Source organism: Calidris pugnax, unplaced genomic scaffold (genome assembly GCF_001431845.1).
Source record: "Calidris pugnax isolate Ruff unplaced genomic scaffold, ASM143184v1 scaffold211, whole genome shotgun sequence".
In the NCBI taxonomy this organism is placed as follows: Eukaryota; Metazoa; Chordata; class Aves; order Charadriiformes; family Scolopacidae; genus Calidris; species Calidris pugnax.
In genome coordinates this window covers 3,213,505-3,238,907 of record NW_015091083.1, presented here as the reverse complement: position 1 = coordinate 3,238,907, position 25,403 = coordinate 3,213,505, and the positions used below count along the sequence as shown (strand labels likewise).

The following is a 25,403-nucleotide window of genomic DNA, read 5'->3' as shown; positions in this document are numbered from 1 at the left end:
CCCCTCCCGTCCCCCGGCCAGCACCCCCGGCAGTACGGGGAGGGGACCGGTGCGGGGAGGGGGTGGTGGGGCAGGGGTCGAGGAGGAAGAGCTGTTGCTCTCCTCGGCGCCGTGTATCCCCCCCCCAAACCTCCATCCTTATCGACTGCTGCGGGACGGAGCGTGTGAGGGATGGGGATGCCAGCCCCCCGCCCCGGCAGAGCCCAACTCGCTGTGGTCTCTCTAAGGAAGGTGTAGACTTTCTTCGGGGCACCGGCAGCCAGAGGGGTTTTGAGCTCATCTCGCTGTAGGTGGACAAGATGCGCTGAAGAAGCAATGCGCGGAGCCCAGCTCCGGCAGTCTAATTTTGGTCATGTTTTGCCGTGGGTTTTTCGATGTTGATTGCGAATTGAAGATGGTTTAAAGGGCTGAATCAGCTTTTGCCGGCTCCGGCGCTGTGATGTTGTGTGACCTTGATTGTAATGTGGGGTGACCAGTGAGATGGACCGGCAGAAAGGAGCGCCCGGTGAGGGAGAGCACCCATCCAGTTCAGAGAACCAGGGTGGCAGCGAAGCTCGACTCAAATGCGTCACTTTGGTATTTTAAAGTTTATTTATAATATATGTCTTCAGAGGAGTGATTGATGAGCCAGCCGAGTGCTATTCAAGAACAGAACGATTACAGTTTCTTTCTTGGAAAAAACAGAGTGGAGACTCCACGTCTTTTACTCCCTGTTCTAAACTTAGTGACTCCCAAGAGATTAAAGAGAGCTGTTGTTTGTTTTAGCATCTTGTCTCTTGCCGGGAATGACAAAGAGGATTTGAGATCCTTACAGATTAAAACGAACAGAAATACAACAAAACCAACCTCCTTTAAACCAGTGCCCCCAAGGTAAAAATCTCTGCCAGCACTACCTTCCTGCTGTCCTGGTCAAGTATTCAGGTAGTTAAGTTAAAACTGTAAGTGCATTTTTAAGGGAGGCACCATTGTGTAAAAAGAGATGCCTTCTGCAACTTCTCTCCTGCAATCAGTCAGTCAATCAAGCAGACAAAAAGGAAAAAACTCTTTCTGGCAAACTACTCAGATGATCTAAGCCAATCTTTCAGAAATAATTACGTTTATAAGAACTGAAACAGGCTCTGAGAAATGCAAAAGCTGAAGGACCCAGCTTTTCCTTGAAATCATTTAGAAGTTTTTTTGTCCCATTCATCAATTGTACTTATGCTATTGCCTGCTGTTCTGTGGAAAGGTAGTCAATAAATCTGCTTATACTCAAGTTTTTTTCCAGGTCTCCCCAAACTGGGATATATCTAAGGCTCCCATCAGCAGTTACAAATGGCAATGGCAGGTGTGGAGCACTCACAAGCATGTCAACCCTCCTGTGATCAAAACTCTCATCTTTGAATCCTTTCTGTGACTCCCTGCCCCATGTTAAGCCATAATCCTTGCTCTTCAAAGTCTCTCAAGCCATACTCTTCTCGACTAATTCAGTAATGTCCCATCATGTTACTCCCCTGCCCTTATTCCATCTCTAGCAGCCATTGTGTTTTCTCATGTCTCTTCCCCCAGCCCCTCTTCACCCATTTGTCTGTGCGATGACTTATGTGTGGCACAGCCTTCCCTCCCACAGCTTTGCATTCCCTCCTCAGGCCCTGCCTTGAGGCACTTAAGAGAATCAGTCAGATGCTAATCAGAGGAGAAGCATTTATCTTATTAAAAAATCAGTCAGATGCTAATCAGAGGAGAAGCATCTATCTTATTAAAAACAAACACAAACAGCCAACAAACCAACCAAAACAAAACTCACAATCTTTTCTTATTAGTGTCATAACCAGCGCTGTGACAAGAAGGAAGGGACGATTTTGTCTGAGGCTTTTGACATAATTAAAAAAAAAGAGCAGTAAGCGTCATGATAAATAGCAGGGTCACATTTTTTCTGGTTTCGTAAACATGGATCTGGATTAACTCTGATGTGAATTATGCAGAGCCATCCTGGGATTTACGCAGCGGTGTTGAGATCTCATCTCTCTAGACTGCTTCCAAGAGACAAAGCTCTTGCCACATCAGCAGGCTTTTAGAGGTCTCTGTGCCTTTTCAGTCAACTGCACTTTTCTGTTCAAGCTTTCCTCCTTTTACCTGATTCAAAAAGTCACAAGAGGGCCACCCTCCGGGGCCTGTATTAATCCTCTTTTCCCATCCCGCTCTGTGCAAGCATGCTCATGGACTGCTGCAACCCCACGGGACTCCACTGAAATACTAAACAGCTCTGACCACATGCAGATTTATTCTTCCACTCTGTGCAAAGCGGGACTAGGACCACTGTTTCTGAAGGAAATCTTGGATTAAAAAGAAATACGTCACAGTCACGAATGTCAACAGACAGACTGCAAAAGGAAACTACCAGTTACCAATTTCTGTTGGCTTTTCCCTGCACATTTGTGGATCAGATTTTTATTTCCACAAATATTTTAAAACATTGGTCCTTTTTGCAAAGCATATTCATATCAAATGCACAAATCCATAAAGCCAACTCTATGCATTTACAGAGCAGGGCAAAAAACGCATCAAGCTTGAAGTCCAGGCAAAGTGTATGTCCAAACTGGCCAACTGCTGAGTGTGTTAAGAAAGCCTCCTGCCAAATAAGCAGCCAAGTTTCAGACAGGCCAAAGAGACAGCGTTCATGGCACTTCCAGTCCCTGGAGGAATGGCTGGAAGGTGCAGAAGTAACAACTAGTGGCAAGCCCTGTGTGGTCCATCTCCAGAGAACCCTTGCCAAGGCAACCTCTGTGTTAGGAGCTGCTTGGCAGCCTGGCACAGGTCTGGTTAGTCATTATCTGCAAAGTGCTTCCAAAACCTTTCTGGGGCCAGGGTAGCGTCCAGCAGAACAAACAAGCGGTGAAGTTTGAGGCCAGGCTCTAATTAGCAGACCTGGCCAGAGAAAGATTAGGCTCTTTCAACATGCCTTTTTTCTCCTGCCATCTCCTGTAAAGGCAGCTTACCTTGAATTGCAGACAGTAAGAAAGAAACATGGAGTAATTTATTTCATCATCTTCTGCCAGAGCAAGATTGTTCCCTAAAGCGTATTTTCTAGTGATTTGTTCTGCTTACCTTTAGAAGACACAAATAATAGCCTTCATTCCTTTCACAAGAAGACTAATAGACATCAACAGTGGGATATTTTAGAAAGAAACATGGAGTAATTTATTTCATCATCTTCTGCCAGAGCAAGATTGTTCCCTAAAGCGTATTTTCTAGTGATTTGTTCTGCTTACCTTTAGAAGACACAAATAATAGCCTTCATTCCTTTCACAAGAAGACTAATAGACATCAACAGTGAGATATTTTTTTTCTTGAAAAGGAGCCAAATGTCTTTTCTTTTTTTTTTTTTCTTAATTCTATCTTGCTACTGTTAGTTAATCTTCTTGCAGCAGTCCTTGACTATTTCCCTCCTCTTTGAGGCCCTCAATCTTGATTCAGGTCTGTCATTTTCCTACCAGATTTCAGCCAACTTATGATATCTTTATTATTTTAAACTAACGCTCTAAGATGACCTCCGGCAAGGTAGTCTGTGTTCCTACAGGTATCTTCTAACAACCAGACATTTCCTGTGTGACAAGAGGAGGGAAACAAATAGGTGATAAAGCCCATGCTTTTAATTATCAATTCCTTCCCAACCATTTAAAAAATGATTGTGGAGAATTTTGGTAAAGGTTCAGACTAAGGTAGTGAGACACAAAACATTTTTTTTTTATTTTATTTTTTTTCAGAAACAATATTTTAAAAGTACAGGGGAGCAGGGAGTGCATGGGCGTATGAAGGGTTAATCTTGTCTGAAAAGTAATTGAGAAAAATATCTACTGGTTTCTGAGGACACTCTATTACCAGCCTAAGGTAGGAGAGCCTCCAGGGATTTAAAAGCAGTCAATAGTTCTAAAAAAAGACAGAGCAAGCCTTTGGTTCTGGTTGATATTAAGTTAGAGCAATAAGTCAGTGTAACTTCTCCATACCAGCACCGTCTTCAGACTTGTATACACAGAGCTGCTTCTGGGCTGCAAATGAAGCTGGCTCCACGTCTGCTCAATGTTACTCTCCCCTGTCTCTGTCCTCTCCCATTGCACTGGCTCCTGTGAGACTGTAGTGAGCCGCAGGATTCAGCCACTGGGGAACCAGGTAGGGGACAAGGAGTTAGTACTTGCTCCCTAATCAGCTGCCGGGGTCAGTGGTGAGGTGTTACCCACCTCTGTCAGCACAGTAGGTGCTGTCACACCAGTACAACCAGGAGGTACCCCAGGGGTGCCACTGCCACCGCTCTGGGGACAGTCCCTAGCACCCCGACCTGGTACGTGAACAGCGTTGGAAGAGCTGAAGCAGTACGGAGAATATTCTGCTGCCTGTGATCACTTTAAAAATAAATAAGCCTGCTTAGCAGACAGATTTATTACCAGCCGTGAGGGATTATGAAGCCAAGTCACTTTGATTCATTAGCGCGTTCAGAGAGTTTGTGTAAGTTCCTGGAAGCTGTCTGGGATGGTCTTTAACCATCCTCTTACTGTTACCTGATGGTGAAGGGGAAAGTTGGAAAGCGCTTGTGCTGAATTTGTTTTTCCCTATGTTTGGTAATACAATTTGACAAGCTGTTTAAAGAACTGAGCCTTCTGACTTGTGCTGTGCTAAGCCATCCTTAGAACTCAGCTACGTGTAGCCTCTTCTATTCTTTCCTCCCTCTCTATAATATTTAATCAACAAAGCCCTACCTCCATTTCCCTGAGGCCAGAATAATGCATCTTTCTGCGTTTAGAAGCCTTCTATGCATGCGAGCGTGTCCTTTGTGCTGTGATACAGTTTTAATTAGCCACGTCTCTCTTTTTTGGCCAGAAATGCATGAAAGGACTGTGTGCAGCTTACCTGAGGTCAAGAGGCAGCACAGCACCCTTGGTGCCCAGCTGTGGGTGGTGGGAGAGGCTCACTGGCTTGGCTGGGGAAAGGGTTGAAAGGGGAGAGGAGACAGACTGTGTGCCTGGAGCTGGCAGGGGACGGGAGGCAAAGCTGGGGCAGGAGAGAGAACGGGGGAGAAGACAACCCTGGGTGACCTTGAGGATATGCAAGGAGGCAGAAGACGCCTGCCTAAAACAGGTCAGAAAGCATGACATGAGACATCCTCTTTGTAATGACCAACAGGTCATGGAAAATAGCTAATTAAAGATGATGATGTTAGGCAAAATCTATTAGGAAAATAACCCGTCCAGGACCAAACTGTACAAGGCAGCAGTTGAATGCTAGCATAACTGTCCTTAGCTTCAGCAAGGCACAAGTCTGTCCCAGGTGGTCTACATTTGAAGTGCTTGTTAGATAACATGCTTATTCCTCTTCTAGGCTTTTTCTCCTTAAAATTGTATCCAGTATTTTCCATCTAAGTATCAGTCCATTCAGAAAGAGCTGGCTTAGATACCTCTGACATTAACACGTCTCAGAAGCTCCTGTGATGTTCAGCCAATTTCCTTTTCATTGAGGAGTCACTTAGCATTAGATTAGGAATTTTACTGAACATTCTGTAAATCCCTAGTCATGCAAATATTACTGATGGCAAGAAAAATATGCTGTTGATAAATGGTTGTTGTCCTGACCCAATCAAGCTATTGAATACAGTTGTATAGCAACACTGGCTAAATCATTGTCCATGGCCAAGCAATGCCTACACTTGGGTTCTGCAATGCCTTATCTTTAGCTTTATTACTAGCCGACACGGCCTGTTATGGAGGCTACAAGTCACAGTTTGTGGCATTTCCATTTTGACTGTGTCATTGCTGTGGTCCGCAGATGAGTAAAATCTGGGCTTCCTCTTCCCTTGGTGGGAAGTGAAACGCTCCGTGAAATGTTCTCTGAACATCAAAGCAAGGCTGGCAAAGCAGAGGAGAGATCTCCTCTGGCTTTCAATTCTGCTATAAGGAAAATGTACATAATCGTGACCCTAACTGTCTTGTAATTTTTATTAGCTCTCTTTGGCTTGCAGCAATGACCCTGTGAATAATGCATGCTGCTAGATGGCTTTTCTAAGGAAAGAAGGCTTACGCAATCATATTGTCTGCCACTACCCGCCTTCTCCTTACCCCATAATAACTCAGAAACCAGCTGGCCAATTTGACAGAGGGAAAGAGGTCACAAAAATATTCTGTTAAGTAAAAAGATAAAAAATGGGGACCATGTAAGGGAGAGTCCTTGGTGAGGAACATAAGCTCAGTTCTCACTACAGGTCTGAGTTGCTGCTCCAGTACTGAAATCCAAGAAATACATTCATGGAAAATCGAGTTTTCACTGTTTCTGCCGCTCATGTAATGACTTGTTTCTTCACAGATCACTCAGGGTGAGCCCCAGAAGTCATGCTCCAAGCCTGTAGCAGAGGAAGTCACAGAGAGCTGCCAGGAAATTTGCCAGTGCAGGCCACCTCCACCGTTACCACCGCCGCCTCCACCTCCACCCCCACCGAGGTTGCAAGTGGTGCCGAGTGAGTAGCTGCTGCTGTGGTCGTGGTGTGCTGAGGGAGGGCAAAGCGATGGGGATGCCTGGACAGACAGACGGAGAAAGGATGTGGGAGAGGGCACAGCTAGCTCCTTTGTCAATTTCCACTTAGTAAATGGAAATAAAAATGTTCTCAGTAGAGATGGAGATCTGTTTTCTGATCAATGAATAATGCTTGGCTTTTGGAAAAAAGCCAGAGAAATTCCCTCCTTTCATTGTATTATACATGATTCCCTAGCTTTAAATGGTTCCCTAATACCCTAGCCCTGGAAATGCTTTCCTACACCGACATGGCACTGTGAGTTACATGACGTCCTGTGTCACCAGGTATGGCACCTTGGAGGTCTGGGTGCTCCAAAAAAAAATAATTTATAAGCAGGTAAATATTCAAACACTCTGCTAGACCATCCTGCCAGTTTGGCTGTCTTCAAGATGCTGGAGCTCTACTGGTTTACCATAGCATTGAGTCAAGTTCACTGGTTTTAAATTGCTTACAGCTGCAACAGAGGCATGTCAGGAGGCACTGGCAAGTCAGCACTTTTCCTACTAATGCACATACAGGCTAAGACTCCTCTATTTCTCTTCATGCAAGTCAGTGCTCCTAAGTCTTACTCAGCCCATCGGAGCTCCTCTTCATCTCCAGCCGTGCATCCCCATGTCCGGCACACCTTGTGCCTGCGGTTCCTGCTGGCTGGCTCTGCCAGCTTCCTTCTGCGCTGCTATTCCTCTGATCCCTGACACACAGATCCTTTCCAGAGAGGGATAACTGTGCCAGTGGTCCCTGGAGAGGCAGTCCCCTCCCTGCAGTGGGTTGGACCTCACTGGTGCTACCCGCGCTGTCTGGGTGCAGGGACGTGGGCTGGACCCTGCGCAGACACTTTTAGGTCCCAGGGATTTGGTATCCCAGCAAATATCCTTAATGCTTCTGTATTTTCACAAATTTGTCTCTCCCTAAAAGGCTGCCTATTAATTCTTCTCCCTACTTAGATAAACTCCCCCGAGAACAGTGTTGCAAAGTATATCTATTATCCTTCTCAGCGATTCCCCCAAGGGAAAAGAAATCATTAGGTTGCATCCTTTGACTGTTTGTCTTTATCAGCGCCATCCCCAGATGTGCAGAAGACACGAAGAAGGCTTCTGCACAGCTTTTAGCCAGACAGAGCACAGGCAGAATTTTTCAGTGTGTTTTCTGCCAGGGGTGTGCTTTGTATTTGTGCCACACTGCAGAAATTTAAGGCAAAGGCAGGAAAAAAACAGAGTGAAACACTTGGGAAAAGGACAGAGACAGCTTGGAAAGGCTTTTAATAGCAGGAAAAATATCTTTCAATGGTCAGGAAAACGTCATGGAAAGTGATGTTGAAAATTCCCTTGATGTTTGTCTCACAGTCAGAAAATAAAGTATGTTTTCTTGTACCTGGGGTACCCTGTCGCCCCGAGAGAGCTGCTCGTACCCACAGGAGACGTGGCAGAGCAGAGTCAGCACAGGGACCAGCCCTGCTGTTCAGATGGCGGGAGGAGGGCACCGCTGCTGGGCTGCTTCCCGTCAGGCAGCTGGTCTGAGTGCCTGGATTTGTCTCCTGTGAAGTGGGATGGAAATCAGATCGGAAAAAAATAAGTCGGTCACACATTGCAAAAAGGGGAAAGAGAAATCCAATGGGCCTGTGACTGGGATAGCGTGATGGGTGCTCAGGCTGGATGGCCAGATGCTAACCCAGCTCTAAAAATGAGCTGTTTAAATCCAGATGACTAATATTTAAGCAAGTTATTTCATTTCAAATGCAATAAAAAAATAGATTACACACTCCTTTAACTAGTAAGTCTTAGAGTAGCAATCACGTGCCTCATTTTGAAAGATGCTTTCATTATTATCAGCTGTCTAGGCTCTGTGATTTAGCCCATGCGTGCAGCAGTCCCCATTCTTGTGAGAATGAGTAAGCCTCCTGGTTAAATATTGATGTTATAGGCACTGCTTTTAAACAGGATTCAGAGGAGAGGGCAGTAAAGGGACAAGACCAGCTATTATTAAGTGGTTGATGCTAGATTTGCACTTTGCACTTTTTAAGTGATAAAAGTTAAGTACTGGAAAGACCTCTGCAAAAAAGCAGCAGCCCAGGAGCTGCAAGTTTTTTACCTTTACAAGGTACAGCATCTGCGTCGTAAGGCACTTTGTAAAGGCCCTGGCATTGGTCTCAGAGCTTTCTCAGCCACAAAAGGCTGCAGCCTGCGAGGCACTTGTCCTTAAAAGCTCTTCTTGCAATCAAACTGGACGTTGTTGGAGGTTTAGATCATCTCTGCATCCTTCTGAAACAGCTACTGTGGTTTGGGCCTGATGATTAAAGCCAATAGATACAAAATTCCTGTCCATTCACTTACTACAAATACTGACAGCTCAGTTATCTGCTGAAAGAAGCCATGTAGTGTTCTTTGACATGTCATGTCTGGTCTCCAGCTGTTGCTGTCGAAAAGCAGGGGACCCTCTTTCTGTCCTGTCAGTCCCACCTTAATGTTTTGCAAATGCTACCTGGGGGTAGGGATGGCACTGGGTAACTGCTTGGAAGCAGCTGAAATACTCCCTGAAAAGCTTTTATTGTGCTTGAGGACAGCTGAGGACTTTGAGGAACAACTACAGTACATTTAGTGTCTCTTTAGATATTTTAATATTGACAGGTTGATCCAACGACAAACCCTAGCTCTGCTTCCTGCAGATAGATTTATACAAAACCTGTTAAATGTTGTGAATTCCAGGATTCATGCATAATAATTGGTAAATGTTGTGTTCACTCTGAGGGATGGTAAGCTAATTCCCTCCACAGAAAATGAGTAGAATCACACACAACTTAGCAGTCAGTCTAAATACATGAGTGGTGGTAGAAACACCAAATCTCCAGGCTTCAGGAGACACCTCACCATTATAGTCATATATTTACAACAAGAATGTGTGAGGAGGCATATCATTCATTTAAAAAAAAATAAATATGGGAAATTAAATGAGATCACGTGGCACATATATTTCGAAATACGGACCATAAAATTATGGACTTGAGAATTCAGAGAATGGTTCTGCCACCAGAACTCCAGCCCCCAGGGAGGAAAACGTAGCCTGCTTTCGTCCTCCTTCAGCCATGACCCCAGGCCTCATTTCCCCATGTTTCTAACTCCTTCACACAGACCACTGGCATTTCTGATGTCCTTTCTTGCCTCCATTGCATCCGCTCTGCATCTGTCATGGGACATTCCCTCATGGCAGCACATCCATGTGCCACCTCCTCACTAAGCAGAGGACTCCTGGTCGGCCCCAGTGGATCCATCTGCTTTACAGCATCTAAATGAAGGCTAGGATCAGCCACGCTGGTCCCTGTGGATGCTGGTTCTCTCAATACAGCTAGTTCAGCCTTGTCTCTTTCTGTTAAGCGGGACACATGGGCCATTTCAATTTTGAGTTTCCTGAGCTTCATTCCAGATGCAGTATCTTGGTGTCCCACTGAGACTCTGCTATCTTGTTCAGTATACATGTGTAGCTTACTGAGGGTCTTCAAGGAGTGGGACTCCAGCCCATTTTAGAAGAAACTAGGATGGTGCGGACTGTGTGATGAAGTGGTGGGGACTGTCAGGAGACATGGTTGCTGAGCCAATTGGGGTTCCTCCAGACGGTCTGGCATATTGATGGTTCTGCAGTCTCCAAGCAGCAGCCTGCTCTTTAACCTGTGCCTATAAAACTGCTTGTTGATGAAGTGAAGGGAAAGCTCATGAGGCTCTGAGGGGCCGAAGGCCAACTAAGCTTAGTTGCTGACAACAAAGAAAGGAGGAATTTTCAGAGAAATAGAGTGTGTTCCCTAGATGTGGCTGTAATGACCTGAAGGAGGTAGAGATGCTCAGAACCTGGCCTTTAATTAACTTTTTCTGTTTTAACCCCCATTTGATTTCTTCCTTGTCTCTGCACTTCAGCCAGGACTAAGGCAAGGTGAATGGAGTACTTGTTTAGGCAGCATTTCTAACCCAGCTTCACATACCCATGAGATAGTTCAAATGATGTTGACCCTTCAAAATGCAAAATACTGCTGTTGTCAGCCCTTAAATACTCTGTGAGCACGTAGGTTTCTCCAGGGGCGTTGCAAAGAAGGACAGACTTTCTTTGGAAGTTGAAGCTAGGCTTTCAAAAGAGGAGGAAGGGTTAAAGCTTGAGATATGCTGCAGTCAGTATCAGTTTTAACCTGTGTACGATTTGAGGAAAAAAATGTTTCAGAAGTGACTTCTTCAAAATCATACAAGGAAGAGGAAAGTTGTTCAGCCTGTACTTCTCACTTGCTGGTTAGCAACATTTTTTGTCTCTTCTCTATCTCCCACGTTGGGTGAGGAGTCCATGGTACTGCCATTCCCTGTCTGGATGATGGAATAGTCCAGTCAAACATTGCTTCAGTCAAAATTTAGAGGAGGAAACTTAAATAAAAGTTTTTATCTGAGATCACTACAAGCTGTACTAGTACAGCAGAGTCCAAGTACATGAACCAACCTCTGACTCATCGGACACTTGCACGTAGGTACACAGTGAGGTCTTCACAGCTCCTGACCTCAGTGAAAGTTTGCTCTGAGCTATCAGTTGAGATAAAGCACAATCAAGTCAGTGTAAAGCCAAAGTGAATGACATCACTGCAGAGGACTCTGATCTCCAGGCTGTAATTGTACGATTTTGTTTTTCAAGGTGAAATCTTTTCCTTTGTCTTTGGAGATAGTGCATCTAATTAACTAATTATTTGGGCTGGTGAAAATGCCAAAACAAAAATGACCAACTGCAGGAAGGGTGCAATTTTTTGGCAACTATATGAGCACAAATGTACAGCTTAATTTCAGAAAGTGTGCAGGGTCCCTTCAGTGCAAGTAGGAAAGCTAAGAACATTCGGATCTTTTAGGGCAGACAGTCACAGTTGGTGCAGGAATCTGAAGTACAGAAACAGTCTGGAACTCTTTAAACTTTGAGTCGGTTTTAAAGCAACTAAAATTTGCAGGTTTGGTTGGCAGACTGTTAACAACATAGCCTTTCACAGCAGGAACTTGTTATAGAACTAAAAAACGTATGGCTTTGGGACATAAAAGAATAAGAAATGGTTTTTCCTTAGGCTTTTCTGCGACCTAAATCCTGGTGGTAGGATGTACAGGATAACCCAGTGTGGATCCAGAGAATAAGTTTGAGCCTCATGCTGAGCACTGTCTCCACATGGCCATTCAAGCAGGAGGGCTGGTCCTGATGCTCTCCACATCACTTCTTGTACTACGTGGGTACAGATGCTGATGTGCTTGCCTACACATGATGTGCCTACACAATGCCAAAAGGACTTTTGTTCTTGGCAGAGGTCTGTGATTGTCCCCCAGGACCTGAAGGGAGGTTGTGATTGCAAACTGAATTAAAACCCTCCTGGAGGCCACCACAGGTTTTAAAACTGAGGTGCCGAAGAATTTTGTGCAGGCAATCTGGTGTAGCTGCTGCAGTTGAGCTCTCAGAGAACTCTGAAGTTAAGTTTCCCTTTGGGTAGGCCTTTTGTCTTGAGAGTGCTTTGCACCTTTCCAAACAGCCACTGCAAATGCAGTGCTGACCATAAGGGCTCAGCTGGCAGGACCTTTACCTACCACTCTTCTGCCAGAAGGACCAGTTCTGAGTAGTTTTGAGATATTTGAGGACACTTGATTAACTTTTACCAGGTGCTGGTGCCCAAAAGAATAATAGGGGGAAGACGTTTTCCTCCATATTTCATATGACATAGCAAGTACCAAAACCAAACAATAATGGAAGAGAACTACAGTAACACCAAAATGGCAGGAGTCACATCATCTCCTACGCCAAGACATTTATGGTAATGACAGCTACTGTGAGAGAATATTGTTTTACCACAAGTGTGGTCTAGACAGTGATTTTTTTTAAATGCAAGCAGAATGCTGAAACATGGAAGCCCTTTCAGTTTTGGTAACACAGCTGTCATACTGTGAATTACAGTCTTCTGTGAGAGCATTGTTTATAATTTACAAAGCAAAACCAAAATTTAGTTCTTGTCTTCTCCCACATAGACTTTCATTTTTCTTGGGGATTGTGACTCTAAGAACTGGCAGTAGGATTTTGAGGCTTTCAAATCTAAATTGAAATCCAACCCTGCAGCGGGGAGTCAGGGATGATGGCACATGCAGAGTCCAGTCCAGGTCCCCATCGTGTTGTTTTCACATCACAGACACTACCTTCTCTGTTAACCCAGTGAACCAAATCATTAAGCATCCAGAAAGAGATTTAGGCAGAATTCACCCAACTAAATCAGAAATGCAATGATTAGATTTCCTGCCTCAAACTGCAGGCACCTCTGATTTTATCACTAAAGACATAAAGACTTCAAAATTGTGATGTTTTTTGCATTTAGCACAGTTATTTCAGGTGTAGAAATAAAAGGTACAAGTCCTCACCTCCCAGTCAAAACGAGAAAATTATTTAAGGTGAAGAGATTTCTTAAGCAGAAATCAAATACAAAGTTTGAAATAGTTTGGACATCTGGGATGTTATATTAAGTCTAAAGAGCTGGATTAGTGACTGGAAAGCAGGTAAAGACTGGAAAGGTTCATGCTAATACTTTAATGATAGGATGCTGCTGTCATTCATGCACCTAACATCTCACACCGGGCTGTTGTGAACTCCCTGTCTGTCTTTGTAAAACACTGGTTAGACCAGACTGTCAGTCATAGCTTCCATTGCTTTCCCAATTTGGAGTTTTTCACCACAATAAATTCTGAAATATTTTGTCAAGTCTAATTTTTATTTAGGCAAGTGATGAATCTTCCCCCTGCTTTGGGACTTTGCAGATTCGTTTTGAATTTTTCATGCAGTAATAAATCCATATTATGGAAAAATCCACTCTCTTGAAAATGCACTCGTTCATACATTTTGAAGTATTTAAAAGTAAGAGCCTCAGGCCAGATTTTGCAGTGCAGGAATCAGTGGGAGTTCTATTATCTATAGATTAAAAGCATTGTCTAATTTTGAAATAAGAGGCATCCAATGTTAAACTGATTCTGCAGTAGAACAGTCCTTTCTACTCTGAAATACACACTCCCAACAGCTTGATTATTTTTATTTTTTTCTTAAGCAAAAGGAGTTGGCTAAGCTGAAGACATGAATTCTATGTGTAGATGGCAGTCCATTTGTACATGCCTACCATTTCACTGATTAAGAAGATAACAAATCTTCAGTGAAGTTACTGATGAGTCAGAGGCTGCTGATTTACGAGTAATTGTAGGATCCCCTGCCCCTGGCAGAAGGAGCTGTGCCTCATGTCCACAAGTCAGAAGTAAACTCTTAATTGGCACAAGCTGTTCTAGCAGGGAGAGCTAAGCAGCTGACCTGGGAAAAGCAGGCTGACAGAAACATGTGTTCTTGTAATGGTTTGGGGCATTGTCTTTGTTGTAAACATGATATAAAGATGTTGTAGTGCCTGTGTAATTGCAATTTACAGGTAATTTTTAAGTTGATGTAGCAGATCAAGGAAGCAGCAGTGCATACATTTGGCATGTTATCCCAACGTGAGTGCATAGTGTGTTTTAATGTAGTACAAACATAGGTTAACGACTGATGCCACTGCCCAAAACTGCCATTAATAATTATGCAAGTTAATTTAACGCTTTCACTGGTAAATCATATCACATTATAACCACATATTTATATACAAAGAGCAAATTGTGAATTCCTAGTTGTTATTAGAATGAATCTTTTTCTAATTTTGAGGTGTCTTGTAAATGGAGCTGATATTTCATGAGTTCATTGGTTAAGAATATTTTACACAAAAAACCTGTTCCTTGACAAATGCTGCTATTAAACCAGACATTTACCAGGAACACTGCTGCTATTAAACTGGACTTTTACCAATGGAGCAGATTCTATTGAATCATCCCTGGACATCTTCCTTTCCTTTTGGAAGCAGTGGGTAATCTTATTTTCTAGCCACTATCAAAGGAATTTTTTTTTTGAGCAACCTGGTCTGGTGGGAGTTGTCCCTGCCTGGGGCAGGGGATTTGGAACTAGATGGTATTTAAGGTCCTTTCCAACTCTAACCGTTCCATGATTCTATGAAATGATTATCAGTGGAGCAAAGTGGGGGTTTGGTTTAACCCCTGGTTTGATTTTGCAAGCTGCAGGTGCTCTGCCTCCGCTTTGCGGGGCATCATTCTGCAGCAACGCCTGCCTGCTGCAGGGAGTGATGGTGGGCAGCAGCTCTGCAGAAGCTGGCCTACCTCTGCGGGTCCAGACTTCTGTCTAAAGGCTGAGGAAAGTGCAGACAGCAAGCAGTAACCAATTTGCTAGCTCCTGTGACTGTAAGGTAGCCTGTGCCTTGTCCTTTTGCTTTCAGAGAGTTACAAATGTGCTCTGACTGGTGACTGAGATCTTCATGTTGGGCATTTGCCAAGGTGAAATGACTTGATCTGTTAATGTGATGTAACTGCCATTTTACGTATTCTTTATTTTATGGACACTGCATGAAAATTTATCAGTTGATAAATGTAATTTTATTTTTATTAGAATTAGATTTACCCCTGGTTTGGAAGGAGTTTCACACTTCAATTCCATTTTACTCTGGGTGGGTCATCAATTTTATTTCCCTTAAGTTAAACCTGAATACAATTTGGAAAAGGAACAGTGGTGCACTTGGTGTAGGAATTATTAATTGGTCTCCTCAGGGACATTGTTAAGTGACAGCTGTAGCCCTTACTTCCAGTAATAACTAAGCTATACAAGGAATAAACTATGTAATAGCAAACAGGAGGAGTATGTTTATATAGATGCCATGCACTAACAGAATTATCTGCTACATAGTCAGCCGCCTGTTCCCTAAAACTCAGACATATGACTTGCAATATGGCTTTCTTTGTGAAGTGAGCTCTTTAAAGCCATCTTTACTTACCAATCTAAAGTATATGTCTATTATAGTCACATAGTGTCTGAATGCCCAACAGGCAAACCATTAATTTTTCGGAGACGGACACAAACCAGTGCCTTAGAAAACACTGCTACTAACACATTAGGAAAATACACCAAATATTTCCAAGTCTTCCACAATCTGTGTTAGGAAATTTAGTTTGCAGTTGGCTGAAGCTGGTGTTGTATCTGCCTTCTCTGAAGGTGCTAATTCTGAGAAAGTTTTAGCTCCAAGCTGTGAGGCTTGTCCAGTCTTTGCCATTATCTGGAGGTTCCTGAGCTCTTTAAAAAGCTGCTAAGGATCTAAGAGATAATATCTTAATCATACCAGTAGCACTGAATTTTACTCACGTTTCATGGCCTGTGACTTTGATGGCACCACTCATGTGAATACTGTTCATCCTGAAGAAGTTGTGCAGATCTGGACCTTAATTCAATCTATATATAGAACATTATACCAAGCAAATGTGTCATCTTGCTGTGGGATTGAATCTGCCAGCCTTGAGATATTTTATTAATTATTTGCTGGTGAAAGACTGGTCATCAATGTAGGAACTTAGACTTCCGAAATCCTGCTTCGGCTGTTTGAAAATTTCAGCCTGTATCATCCCTCCTTTGAAGGCCCGTTCACTGCAAGAGGTGGAAGATGGATAAGCTTTCAGAAGACTTGATGGTGATGTACTGTTACTCCTGTAAAGGAGAAGTCTTGCCCACCCTGCAGAGAATGGTGAAAAGAGAGTTCAGGGTGCTGCTTCTTCCTCTGACACCGACCTGCTGGGAGTTCCCACGGGAGTTAACGACCCCATCAGCCACTGAGAGTTATCATATCTGAAACAGAGATACTTTTTCACCTCTGTAAATTGGATTTGAGACTAGTGGGTGTCAAGAACTGAAGATTATTATTATTTTTAGACTCAAAAGTGAACAGTAATTGCTGTAGAATTGATCAGCTGCGTCCTGTCCTACCACTCGTCGGAGAGGAGGCTGCAGCACCCACCACACAGCAAGGAGGGTAAGGCATTCACCGCGCTGGGAGAAGAGGCAGAGCCTATGGCCACGCCGTCACCGCACAGTAATGAAAGAAAAGAGGCAGCCTGAGGGGCATGACAAGAACCCGTGGTGCAAAACAGCATTATATTATGTCTGATTTCTCCTCTGTCAGTGATGATACAGCTCCAACAAAACCCTGACAAAAGAGCATGGACACATGGGAATTAACAGGATAGCCTGGAAGGGCTATCACTGTATGTACTTACAGTGCCCGTATGGGTGCCACTATCACAGCACCTTAACGGGTTCGACCTGTACCTGCCTTCACAGCCCCTGTTGGGGCATGGATTTCATCCAAGGATACCTGACACTCAGTAAAACCAAGAGCTAGCTTTTTAAGGGCTTTTATCACCTTAAAAATGCAAATAGCATGAAGGTTGAGTGTTTTCGGGCCTTTCTTCCTCCAGGATGTGCTTTTCACTGCCATAAGGTGACGAGGTCCCACAGTTTGCTGGGGCAAGCAGCTGGTCCTCAGCACCGATGTTTTTCCCCGCTGAAGAACGTGTCACTCGAGAGCTGGACTGTGTGTTTGTGCAATGAAGTGGATGGTACTGTGCTGGCGCATCGCTGTGCCTCTCAGTGGTGCCTCTGTTCAGAGGAACTGAGGATTACTGTCCCCAGGTCAGTGCCCTTCTGCTGCTGTTCTGCCACAGACCACGGCCTCGCTCCCGCGTTTGCTTGAATAGGTGGTTGATGGGAAGGTCAGGGAAACACAGCTAGTTCTTGTAGAAATATAAAGTACTTCTAAATTTACCTATTTACCCTTGGGAATTGGGAAAGGAATAACAACAGTGCTGACATGCAGCCTTATGTTGCACTTTTTATCCCTACATCTTGCAACAGTTTGGAAAGCTGGGACTGCTATCCCCATCCTGCAGCAGGAGAAACAGAGGCTGGGGGTGAAGATCTTTCCAGAATCACCCAACAAGCAAGGGGGAGAGACAGAGGCTGGAATCCATATCCTGAGAGGAATCTCTATCTTCTACCCATGGTGACGCTCTGGCTAAGTAAAGAGAGCTTAAAGTCTGTATCAGAAGATTAAAGTTAAGGTTGTATATCTACATACCCAAGTTAAAGCATCCTGGCTTTCTGTGAGTGCTCAGAACCTCTGGAAATCAGGTCACCTTCTAAAATAAATTCCAGGGTACTAATTTAACAGCAAATTTTCAGGCACCTGTGACCTGTTTCTTAGAGGCACCAGATACCCACTAATCTGATGGATGATGTTTCAGAAAGCAGGCCATCAAGTACGGCAGAGTTTGCCCAGGCAGTATCTCTCAGGTTGAGGCAACGCTTGGGATTATCTGGGAGTGTCACTGGGACTATCTTGGTGCTGCCCAGCCTGGCACTGATCCTGGTTGCAGAGAGCAGAGAAATGTGAGGTTGCCCACAATGCTCTCCAGAACAACCATCTCGTGGCGAAGAGCAGGCTGCTTTGCAAGGCACAGGCTTCAGTTCTCATTTGCTTGGGACAGAAGCCGATAGGCTGTGATTTAATCAGGGTAAAAACAATTCAGTCCTTTTTGCTGAGGGAGAATCAGATGGCGAGAGAGGAACGGCAGCGTCTCATGGGGAGACTGCTGGTTAGAAAAACATGTGACAAAGTCAGATCTGAGGGCAGCGGCTGACGTGAGCGTCCATTGTAAAGATAAATGCCAGAGCCGAGTGCTAACACAGAAACTAGCTATGATGTAATCTCCTTAAAAGCCTTTTTTCCACAAGGCCTTTAAATGCTACTGCTTCCCCAGACCATGCCTTAGAGAACAGACTCTCCCTCTGTGCTCGCTAACCCCGCTCTCCTCCAAAAGACCTTGGCAGCTGAAACCATGTTTTGCTCCTATTTGTGGGGTTGTACCTCAGTTCTGGCGGGTCCCACCAGCTTCACCAACAACCTAATAGGATTAAGTTGGCAGATCTGGCCCTCAGCCTGTCGATCATTTGGAGTGCAGACTTACCCTCCCTACCCTTTTTGATAGTCCCTTGATTGCTCTGCTGTATGCATCCTCTTCCTTCCATAAGCATGCAGGATTCTGAAATGAAATACTAGTTTTCCTCTGCAGCCATGCAAAACCAGTACAAGTTACCCCACGAGCTTCACATCAGCCCTTCCTGGGCACCTTGTGGGATCCCACCTTGTCTCTGTCCATAGGGCAGAGCATAGAGCTCCTGGGCACGGCGTCAGTGTGCCGGCTCCGGGCAGAGACCTGGCGCCTGCCCGGGAGTCAACAAGGGATTTTGCTGCTTCCACCCCTGAAATGCAGTTATGGCCAAATCCAGTGTTTGCATCTAGTCCCAAGGAGGAGGCAACACGATCCAGAGGGTAGGACTGGCCGGGAGTCAAAAGACATTTTGTTTCCTGGCTTTTTCACTGAGCTGCGGTGATTTTGGGGAAGGCACTTCCTCAAAATGTGCTTCACTTGTGCCTGGGCGACCGATACTTTCATCTGCTATTATTTTTATTTTGGTCCTCATGATATGTTAATTTTCTAAAGGACTCTCAAATCTGCCAGGGAGATGCAGTTGCATGAGACCTACCAAGACAGCACTTCAACAAGGGGCTTTGGTGAAATCCACTGCAAAACCCAAACCTAAACGTGTGCAGGTTCAACAACCTCTAAAGCTTAGATCTTAACACTTAAATCTTCCCCTCCCAGCTCCTCTCCTTTTCACTGGCTGTATCCAGGCTTAGGTTTTTTCACCAGTGGTTCCAGTCCTGTTTCTTGCAATGAGCCGTGCATTCCTCTACTGCCCATGACCTTCAGAAAAATCCTGCGGAGCTGCCCCTTTCCTCCACCTCCTGCAAACTCCGGTCTCCAAAACTAAGCACAAAACTGAGCATGTTTCTTGTTTCAGAAGGAGAGTATTTTTAGAAAGGGGGAGAAAACTAAGGAGATGAGGGAACCGAGAGTGTAGAATAACAGTGTCTACAGTGTAAAAGCTGCAGGGGAGGGAATTTCTCCAGCATCATCCCACACATGTTTTTATTATAGCAGAAGTTCCCGCTGCGTAGTGATTGCAGTATCCCCCTTAAAAGTGTAGTAGGAACATATGCACAGAGCAGCTGCATGATATAAACTTGTCTGCAACATAATGTGATAAACAGAAGTATCATCTGCTACAGGAATAGCTGATTTCCACAAGTATTATTTAACCTAGCTACTTCAGGGAGGCAGTAAATCAGGACAGGCTTTCTGCTGAGCACACCACTCTTGCCTGGTAGTAGTTGTTTACCCAACTAGCTCTGAAAATGGTCGTAAGTTTACAAGCAACAGGAAAGGCACAGATTTATACGGAAGAAAAAAAAAAAAAAAAGAAAGAAAACCAATATAGGTTTCTTTCTGGATCAAAATTTGCTCTAAAATCATGTGATTCTTATTTTCTTTAAGCCAGTCTTTTCCATATCATGTACAGTTACAGCCATGCTCCAGAGGGGAGGGTGGTGTGATAAGATGTTTCTAGTCTAAAGCAGCTTGGTCTTTCCTTGCTGGGCAGCATCTTCCTCCTGCACCTGTTCTCTGTGGCAGGATCTCAGGGAACAGGTCCAGCAGCTTTCTGGGTCACTGCTCTTTGGGGACTGTGATAATCCAAATACTTTCCATTGTGTTCAGATTTACTGGAAATGAACTTGCTCCAAGTGGACTTCATCTGTTACTGAAGTTGTCATCCATTCCTGCTTTATATTCTTGCTGCATTAGTCCAGTCCCTTGAGTTAACGATGGCTGTTAATAGATCTGGCTTTCTGTGCTGCCCATCCTGTGCCCTGTTTTTCCCTTGACTTTCCAAACAGACAGCAGTGTGTCCATCACTTTGAGCAGAACAACTCTGAGAAGCCACAGTGCTGTAAGAATCTCATATTTTATTGTGTTTGATTTAATCCACTCAACACTGCTTTAGGGTTTGGAGCAGGGCTGGAGCCATGTCCCAGTCGTTGTGCCCAGAAGCTGCAATGCCAAAGCACCTCCCTGCCAGACATTTAAACATCATAGAATCACAGAACAATTTGGGTTGGAAGGGTCATTTAAAGCTCATCTAGTCCAATCCCCTGCCATGGGCGGAGACATCTCCCTAGATCAGGTTGCTCAAAGCCCCATCCAGCCTGGCCTTGAACGCTTCCAAGGATAGGTCATCCACAGCTTCTCTGGGTGTGTATGTGCAAGCAAACGGCAGTGCATGTGACACCATATTAATCCTCCAAGGTGGTCTGCTCCCACTATCTCCTCTACATCATTTCATATCTCCCAGGGGGATGAGACTGTAGCTGCCATTGGGGTATCAGGAGGAGGGCAGTCTGTGCCCAAAGCCCTCCGGACAGCGGTTAGATGGGTTTGGTTATGACCATGGCTTACCATGGGGCAAAGAAGTTGCCTCATTGCAGTTGTGGTCATTTATCTTTCTTCAGTGTTTAACGGTGCATACATGCTTCTGGCAACAGCACCTGGTGCTGCCACCAGCTCTTGGTGGTGTCATGTGGTTGAGGCTGGACCTGCTGCGACTCCTCTGGTCTTGGATCCACCATAGCTGACATCTGGGAATTCTGCTAGATTCCCCACAGTCTTTGCTCGGTGTTTGCTGTGCGGTCTGGAGGCAGAGCAGAGGAGGACTATGGCCTCCTGTAGGCTGTCTCCGAGGCCATGGTGGGCCAGTCAGGGAGGGTGACTTACCCAGCCCCTGGGCTCCTTTAGATACCAGCATTGCTCTTGGTGTTTGATGTGATGTGCTCCCACATCTCCCCTTCAGCAGTTCAAGCGTGGCCGGGTGCGTTGTCTGCAGGCAACGACTGTGAAGGGAGGTTGATGAGGTGATTTTTGGACCTGCCAGGGAGACAGCGAAGTGCATCCATTCATATCTTATAGCTCCTATATCTTCAAAATGAATCATTTGAAACACATTTCAGAGGGGCCCCAAATGTGTTTGCCTTTACGTGTTCAGCTGGTGTAAGGAATCTCAAGTGTGCAGGGAAGAGGGAGAAGAAAGAAAGGAGTTGGCAGAGTTTCTCACGTATTCTGTCACCCCCAGAATGCAAACACATTTAACAAAATTATTGGCAGCAGTTTCATTTATATGGATACATATGTATACCCCTTTATATATATATACATTAAATATATTTATCTTATATATATTCTTTCTACATATATATGTGTTTGTGCAGGTACATATATATGTATGTGATGCATATATCAATATACATGTATGTATGCATATATAGTGTGTGTGTATATAGATATGTATACAAACACCAGGGAGTTCCTCTCTCAGCAGGCAGAAAACTAACACAGTTCTACAAGCCTCTTCTTCATCTGTCAGTGGAAAATGGCCATCCTTCCTTCTGTGATCTTTCTACCTGATCACCAGCCTGAACGTTGCCTTCTGCAGGCAGCTGTGGCTGCAAGGTGGACATGAGCTCAGGCATCCCTCTGGCCATGGGCAAGCCCCAGGGTCTGGGGACAGGACAGGGAAGAGGGTGGGGTGAGCAGAGGAGCCGCTGCATGGCACTCATGCACGCATGGCTTTCTGCCCCAGAAGTAGGCACCAACCACCCCCCATCTCCTGGTCAGCCTCCTCTCCCCCATCCTCACAGAAAACTTTTCCCTCAAATCCAAGAATGTCGATGGATGTGGTTCGAAGGGAACACATCCTTTGCCTATTCCTGAAATGCTTTTTAGAATAACAGCTGAAGATCTGTATTTGTATCAAGGTCTAACAGTACCACAAACTTCATTAGAAGGCTCTTCTGAAGGATTTGTTTTTCCCGTGCCAGCTGCCTCTAGCTGTTAGCAGCATGTTCGTACCATGCGGATTACCCAAACACATCTGTAGTGATTCCTACGTGACAAAATACAGCAAACAAAGAGGTGACACTTGAGCTGACACTGACTCACCGATATCTCCACGTTGCACTGAGTTAAGTAACAAAACTTGCAGCTGGAGAGCCCACAACCTCTGAGGTTCTGGGGACTGAGCTGCTGTGCTTCGGAAAAATTCAGAGCAGCACTTATGAGTATCATCATGCAGATGCTGCAAGAAGGTCCTCAACTGGCACCAGTCTTGCAGCTGGGTGGACTTCTAGTTTCATAGAGTCACAGAATAGTTGGGGGACCTTTAAAGGTCATCTGGTCCAAGTCCTCCTGCAATGAACAGAGACAGCTTCTAGTTTACATCACTAGAGATCTTGGCCCTTTTTATTATCTGCCCAAGGCTTCGTTCTGATGTACAATTGAGTTAACCAGCATTAAGTTAATTGGCACTTACTTTGCGGTGAGTTTACACAGCTGCAGGGGTGAAGGGCCTTATGTGAAAGTAGAAGAGAGACCTCAGGCTCAGCACTGAAATCAGCTTTCTAAAAAAAGATGTGGGCATGTGATGAAGGCTCTCGTTGTTCCTCATCTTTTACACAACAAAATGCTTATAGAGTAAGTGTCCAAGCCTTGGTGTCCATGTGTAACTGTTCCTCTGTAGGGCTTTTCCGCTCAGAACCCAAGTTATTTCACATTAATCAGGGGATCATTGAACTCCTCTGTTCCACAGATGAGACACCTTGATGTGAAGGGGCCCAAGCTGCAACAGATTCAAAATCCCTCTCCGTATTATTCAAAATCACTCTCCATATAGTGGCTTCTCTCTGTCTTGCAAATGGAGATGCCAACGAGCAAATTATCTGAATATATCAAAATAATAAGACAAATAAGAGTGAAGATGAGACTAGTACCGCAAATCCTGCCTTAGCCAGCAGATCAACAGGTCTCTAAAATATGTGACATACATAGGGGTTGTTAGAAACACATTGCCTGCATCTCCAATCCCTTTTAAGTTTCAACCAAGACTGATAAAACACTTGAGGCCCTTGGAATAGGAGCCTGCCTTCAAACTAAAATCCAGTCTTGCTTCCTTGCATGCTAATTAAAAGTGCATGGCTGATTCAGGCAGCCCTACAATAGCAAGAGGAGTGCTGCAGGCATAGAGATGGCAGGGTTTAGCCTGTTGTGAGTATACGATATTAAAAATGGGCAGATGTCTCATAAAGCTGATTACGCCAGCACTCTTGACCTTTCTGCAGGAACAGGAATAAAAGCGGGAGGAAAAACAATAATCAGTTTTGATTTATCTTGAAAGCACTCTTCCTTTTTTAGGCATGAAGTTGCTGTTGTTGTAGGGAGGTGAGGGGGGTCACTGTCACCCTTCCACGTCACATCAGCGCACACTCACCGGCTGCTTGGGACCGAGCCTAGGAGCAGATTGTCACACTCAGACCTCGGCCAGAGACACCCCCCCTGAGATTGCACATGGGAGCACGGGTCACTGCCTCCCTTAGCTATTTTCCGGCTCAGCCCTGTGTTTTGTTTTGTTTTGTTTTGCTTTGTTCTATTTTGTTCTGGTTTGTTTTGCTTTGTTTTGCTTTGCTGGGCTGGCTGGTGAGTGAGAGCCAGTGGAAGGGGATGCTGAGGGCTACGCAGGGACACCAGCTCAGCCCAGCTGAACCCCTGGGTGGAGCGCTGACTGTCTCCTGGCAGGCTGGATGGACTTCTTTTCTAATGTCCCAGCATTCCCATGTGAAGAGCAATTAGCCTCCAACTCTTATGGCAATGGAAAATAATAACCCCCATCAAAATAAATGATGGGAGTACTAGATTTCCAAAATCTGAGCTTTATAAAGCTCAGCCATGACCACTAAAGATAACCTGTGGGTGTACCCAAGGATTCTGAGTCCTATTTCTATATTTGCAGGCAGTACAAATATGTGTCGCTTTCATAACGTACACAAAACCATTTAATGCTTAATCCAGAAGATCAAAACAGCTTCATCACTGTTTTTTTGCGTTTGGTAGCACATGGCAATTTTGAGAATGACCCACTCTGAGATTTGCTAAAAAGAAATTAGAGACTTCTCTGTGATTTTATGGAAACTTCCTTTCCAGTGACACAACCTCTATTCTTGTGCTTGGACATTGAGGGAAACTCTCTGTAGCTGAGTTAATCTTTCCTGGTATGCACATTTCTGGGTAGAGCCATGTGTGTACAGATACCTGCTAACATTAGAACTGGGGCTGTGTCTTTTTGCTGAGCCTTCAAAACAAATTTAGTCAAAGAAAGCATGTGAGATTTTTGTGGTGCTGAAATAGTTTGCAGGATGCCTTCACTCTAAAAGTACTTTATCATGAATTTTGTTTCAGTAAGTTGGATCCAGCCACTCACTGTAGGTTTGAAATGGGTCTGTTTATTCATTGTATTTATTTAGGTCTGATGCTGTTGGGAATGGGAGAAGGTGTTAGCCCTCTAAGAGTAAATCTAACCAACGTTTGTACTTCATAAATTTTGAGGCCAAGAGAAAAAAGGCGTTGTGCTCATGTGGACTTCTCAGAGAAGCATTTTCTCTACTTAATTCTTATTCTAAGCCCAGTCTCTTTAGCTGAATTTAGACTTCTTTTAGGAAAAATTAAAAGTCTACCTTAAACTACATTTTTCAATTAAATACTCCGCCAAAGCTGATAGACTATTGTAATGGATAATTACATTTAATGATAGTAATTACCCTATTTCTAATCTAAATATGCTTAGTCTCCACTTGTAGTGGAGTACATTCCTGAGTCATTTACAAACTCTAACAGTATCCATCACCCTATTTTGGGGGGAAAGAGGGAGTCACTACTTAAAAACACATTCTCTCAGTAGTGACTTTCCATTTATAGTTAGATTTTGAGACATACCAGTTCTCTGGCTTTTAACTCAATTTATGTGTGTCGCACTTACTGTAACTTTATAGTTTCATAACCCCAGCATCATGTGGAATTAAGTCGAATGTCATACCAAGATCTGAAGTTATCACACCAGCACTAATACATCTATTTACCAAACTAGTAATCTCCTCAGAAAATATCTAGTTAGTCTGACGAGATGTGTCTTCCTGAACCTGTGCTGT

At 44.3% G+C, this 25,403-nt stretch overlaps 1 protein-coding gene across 1 annotated transcript in view; it reads left to right on the top strand.

Annotated features, from left to right (window-relative positions):
• The first annotated feature begins 480 nt into the window (after window positions 1-480).
• Window positions 481-25,403, top strand: part of PRIMA1 (proline rich membrane anchor 1) — a 47,700-nt gene continuing 22,777 nt past the window's right edge. The window contains exons 1-2 of the mRNA XM_014957418.1: window positions 481-576; window positions 6,331-6,481. Coding sequence (XP_014812904.1) covers window positions 481-576; window positions 6,331-6,481 — 247 coding nt within the window. The remainder of the gene's footprint in view (window positions 577-6,330; window positions 6,482-25,403) is intronic.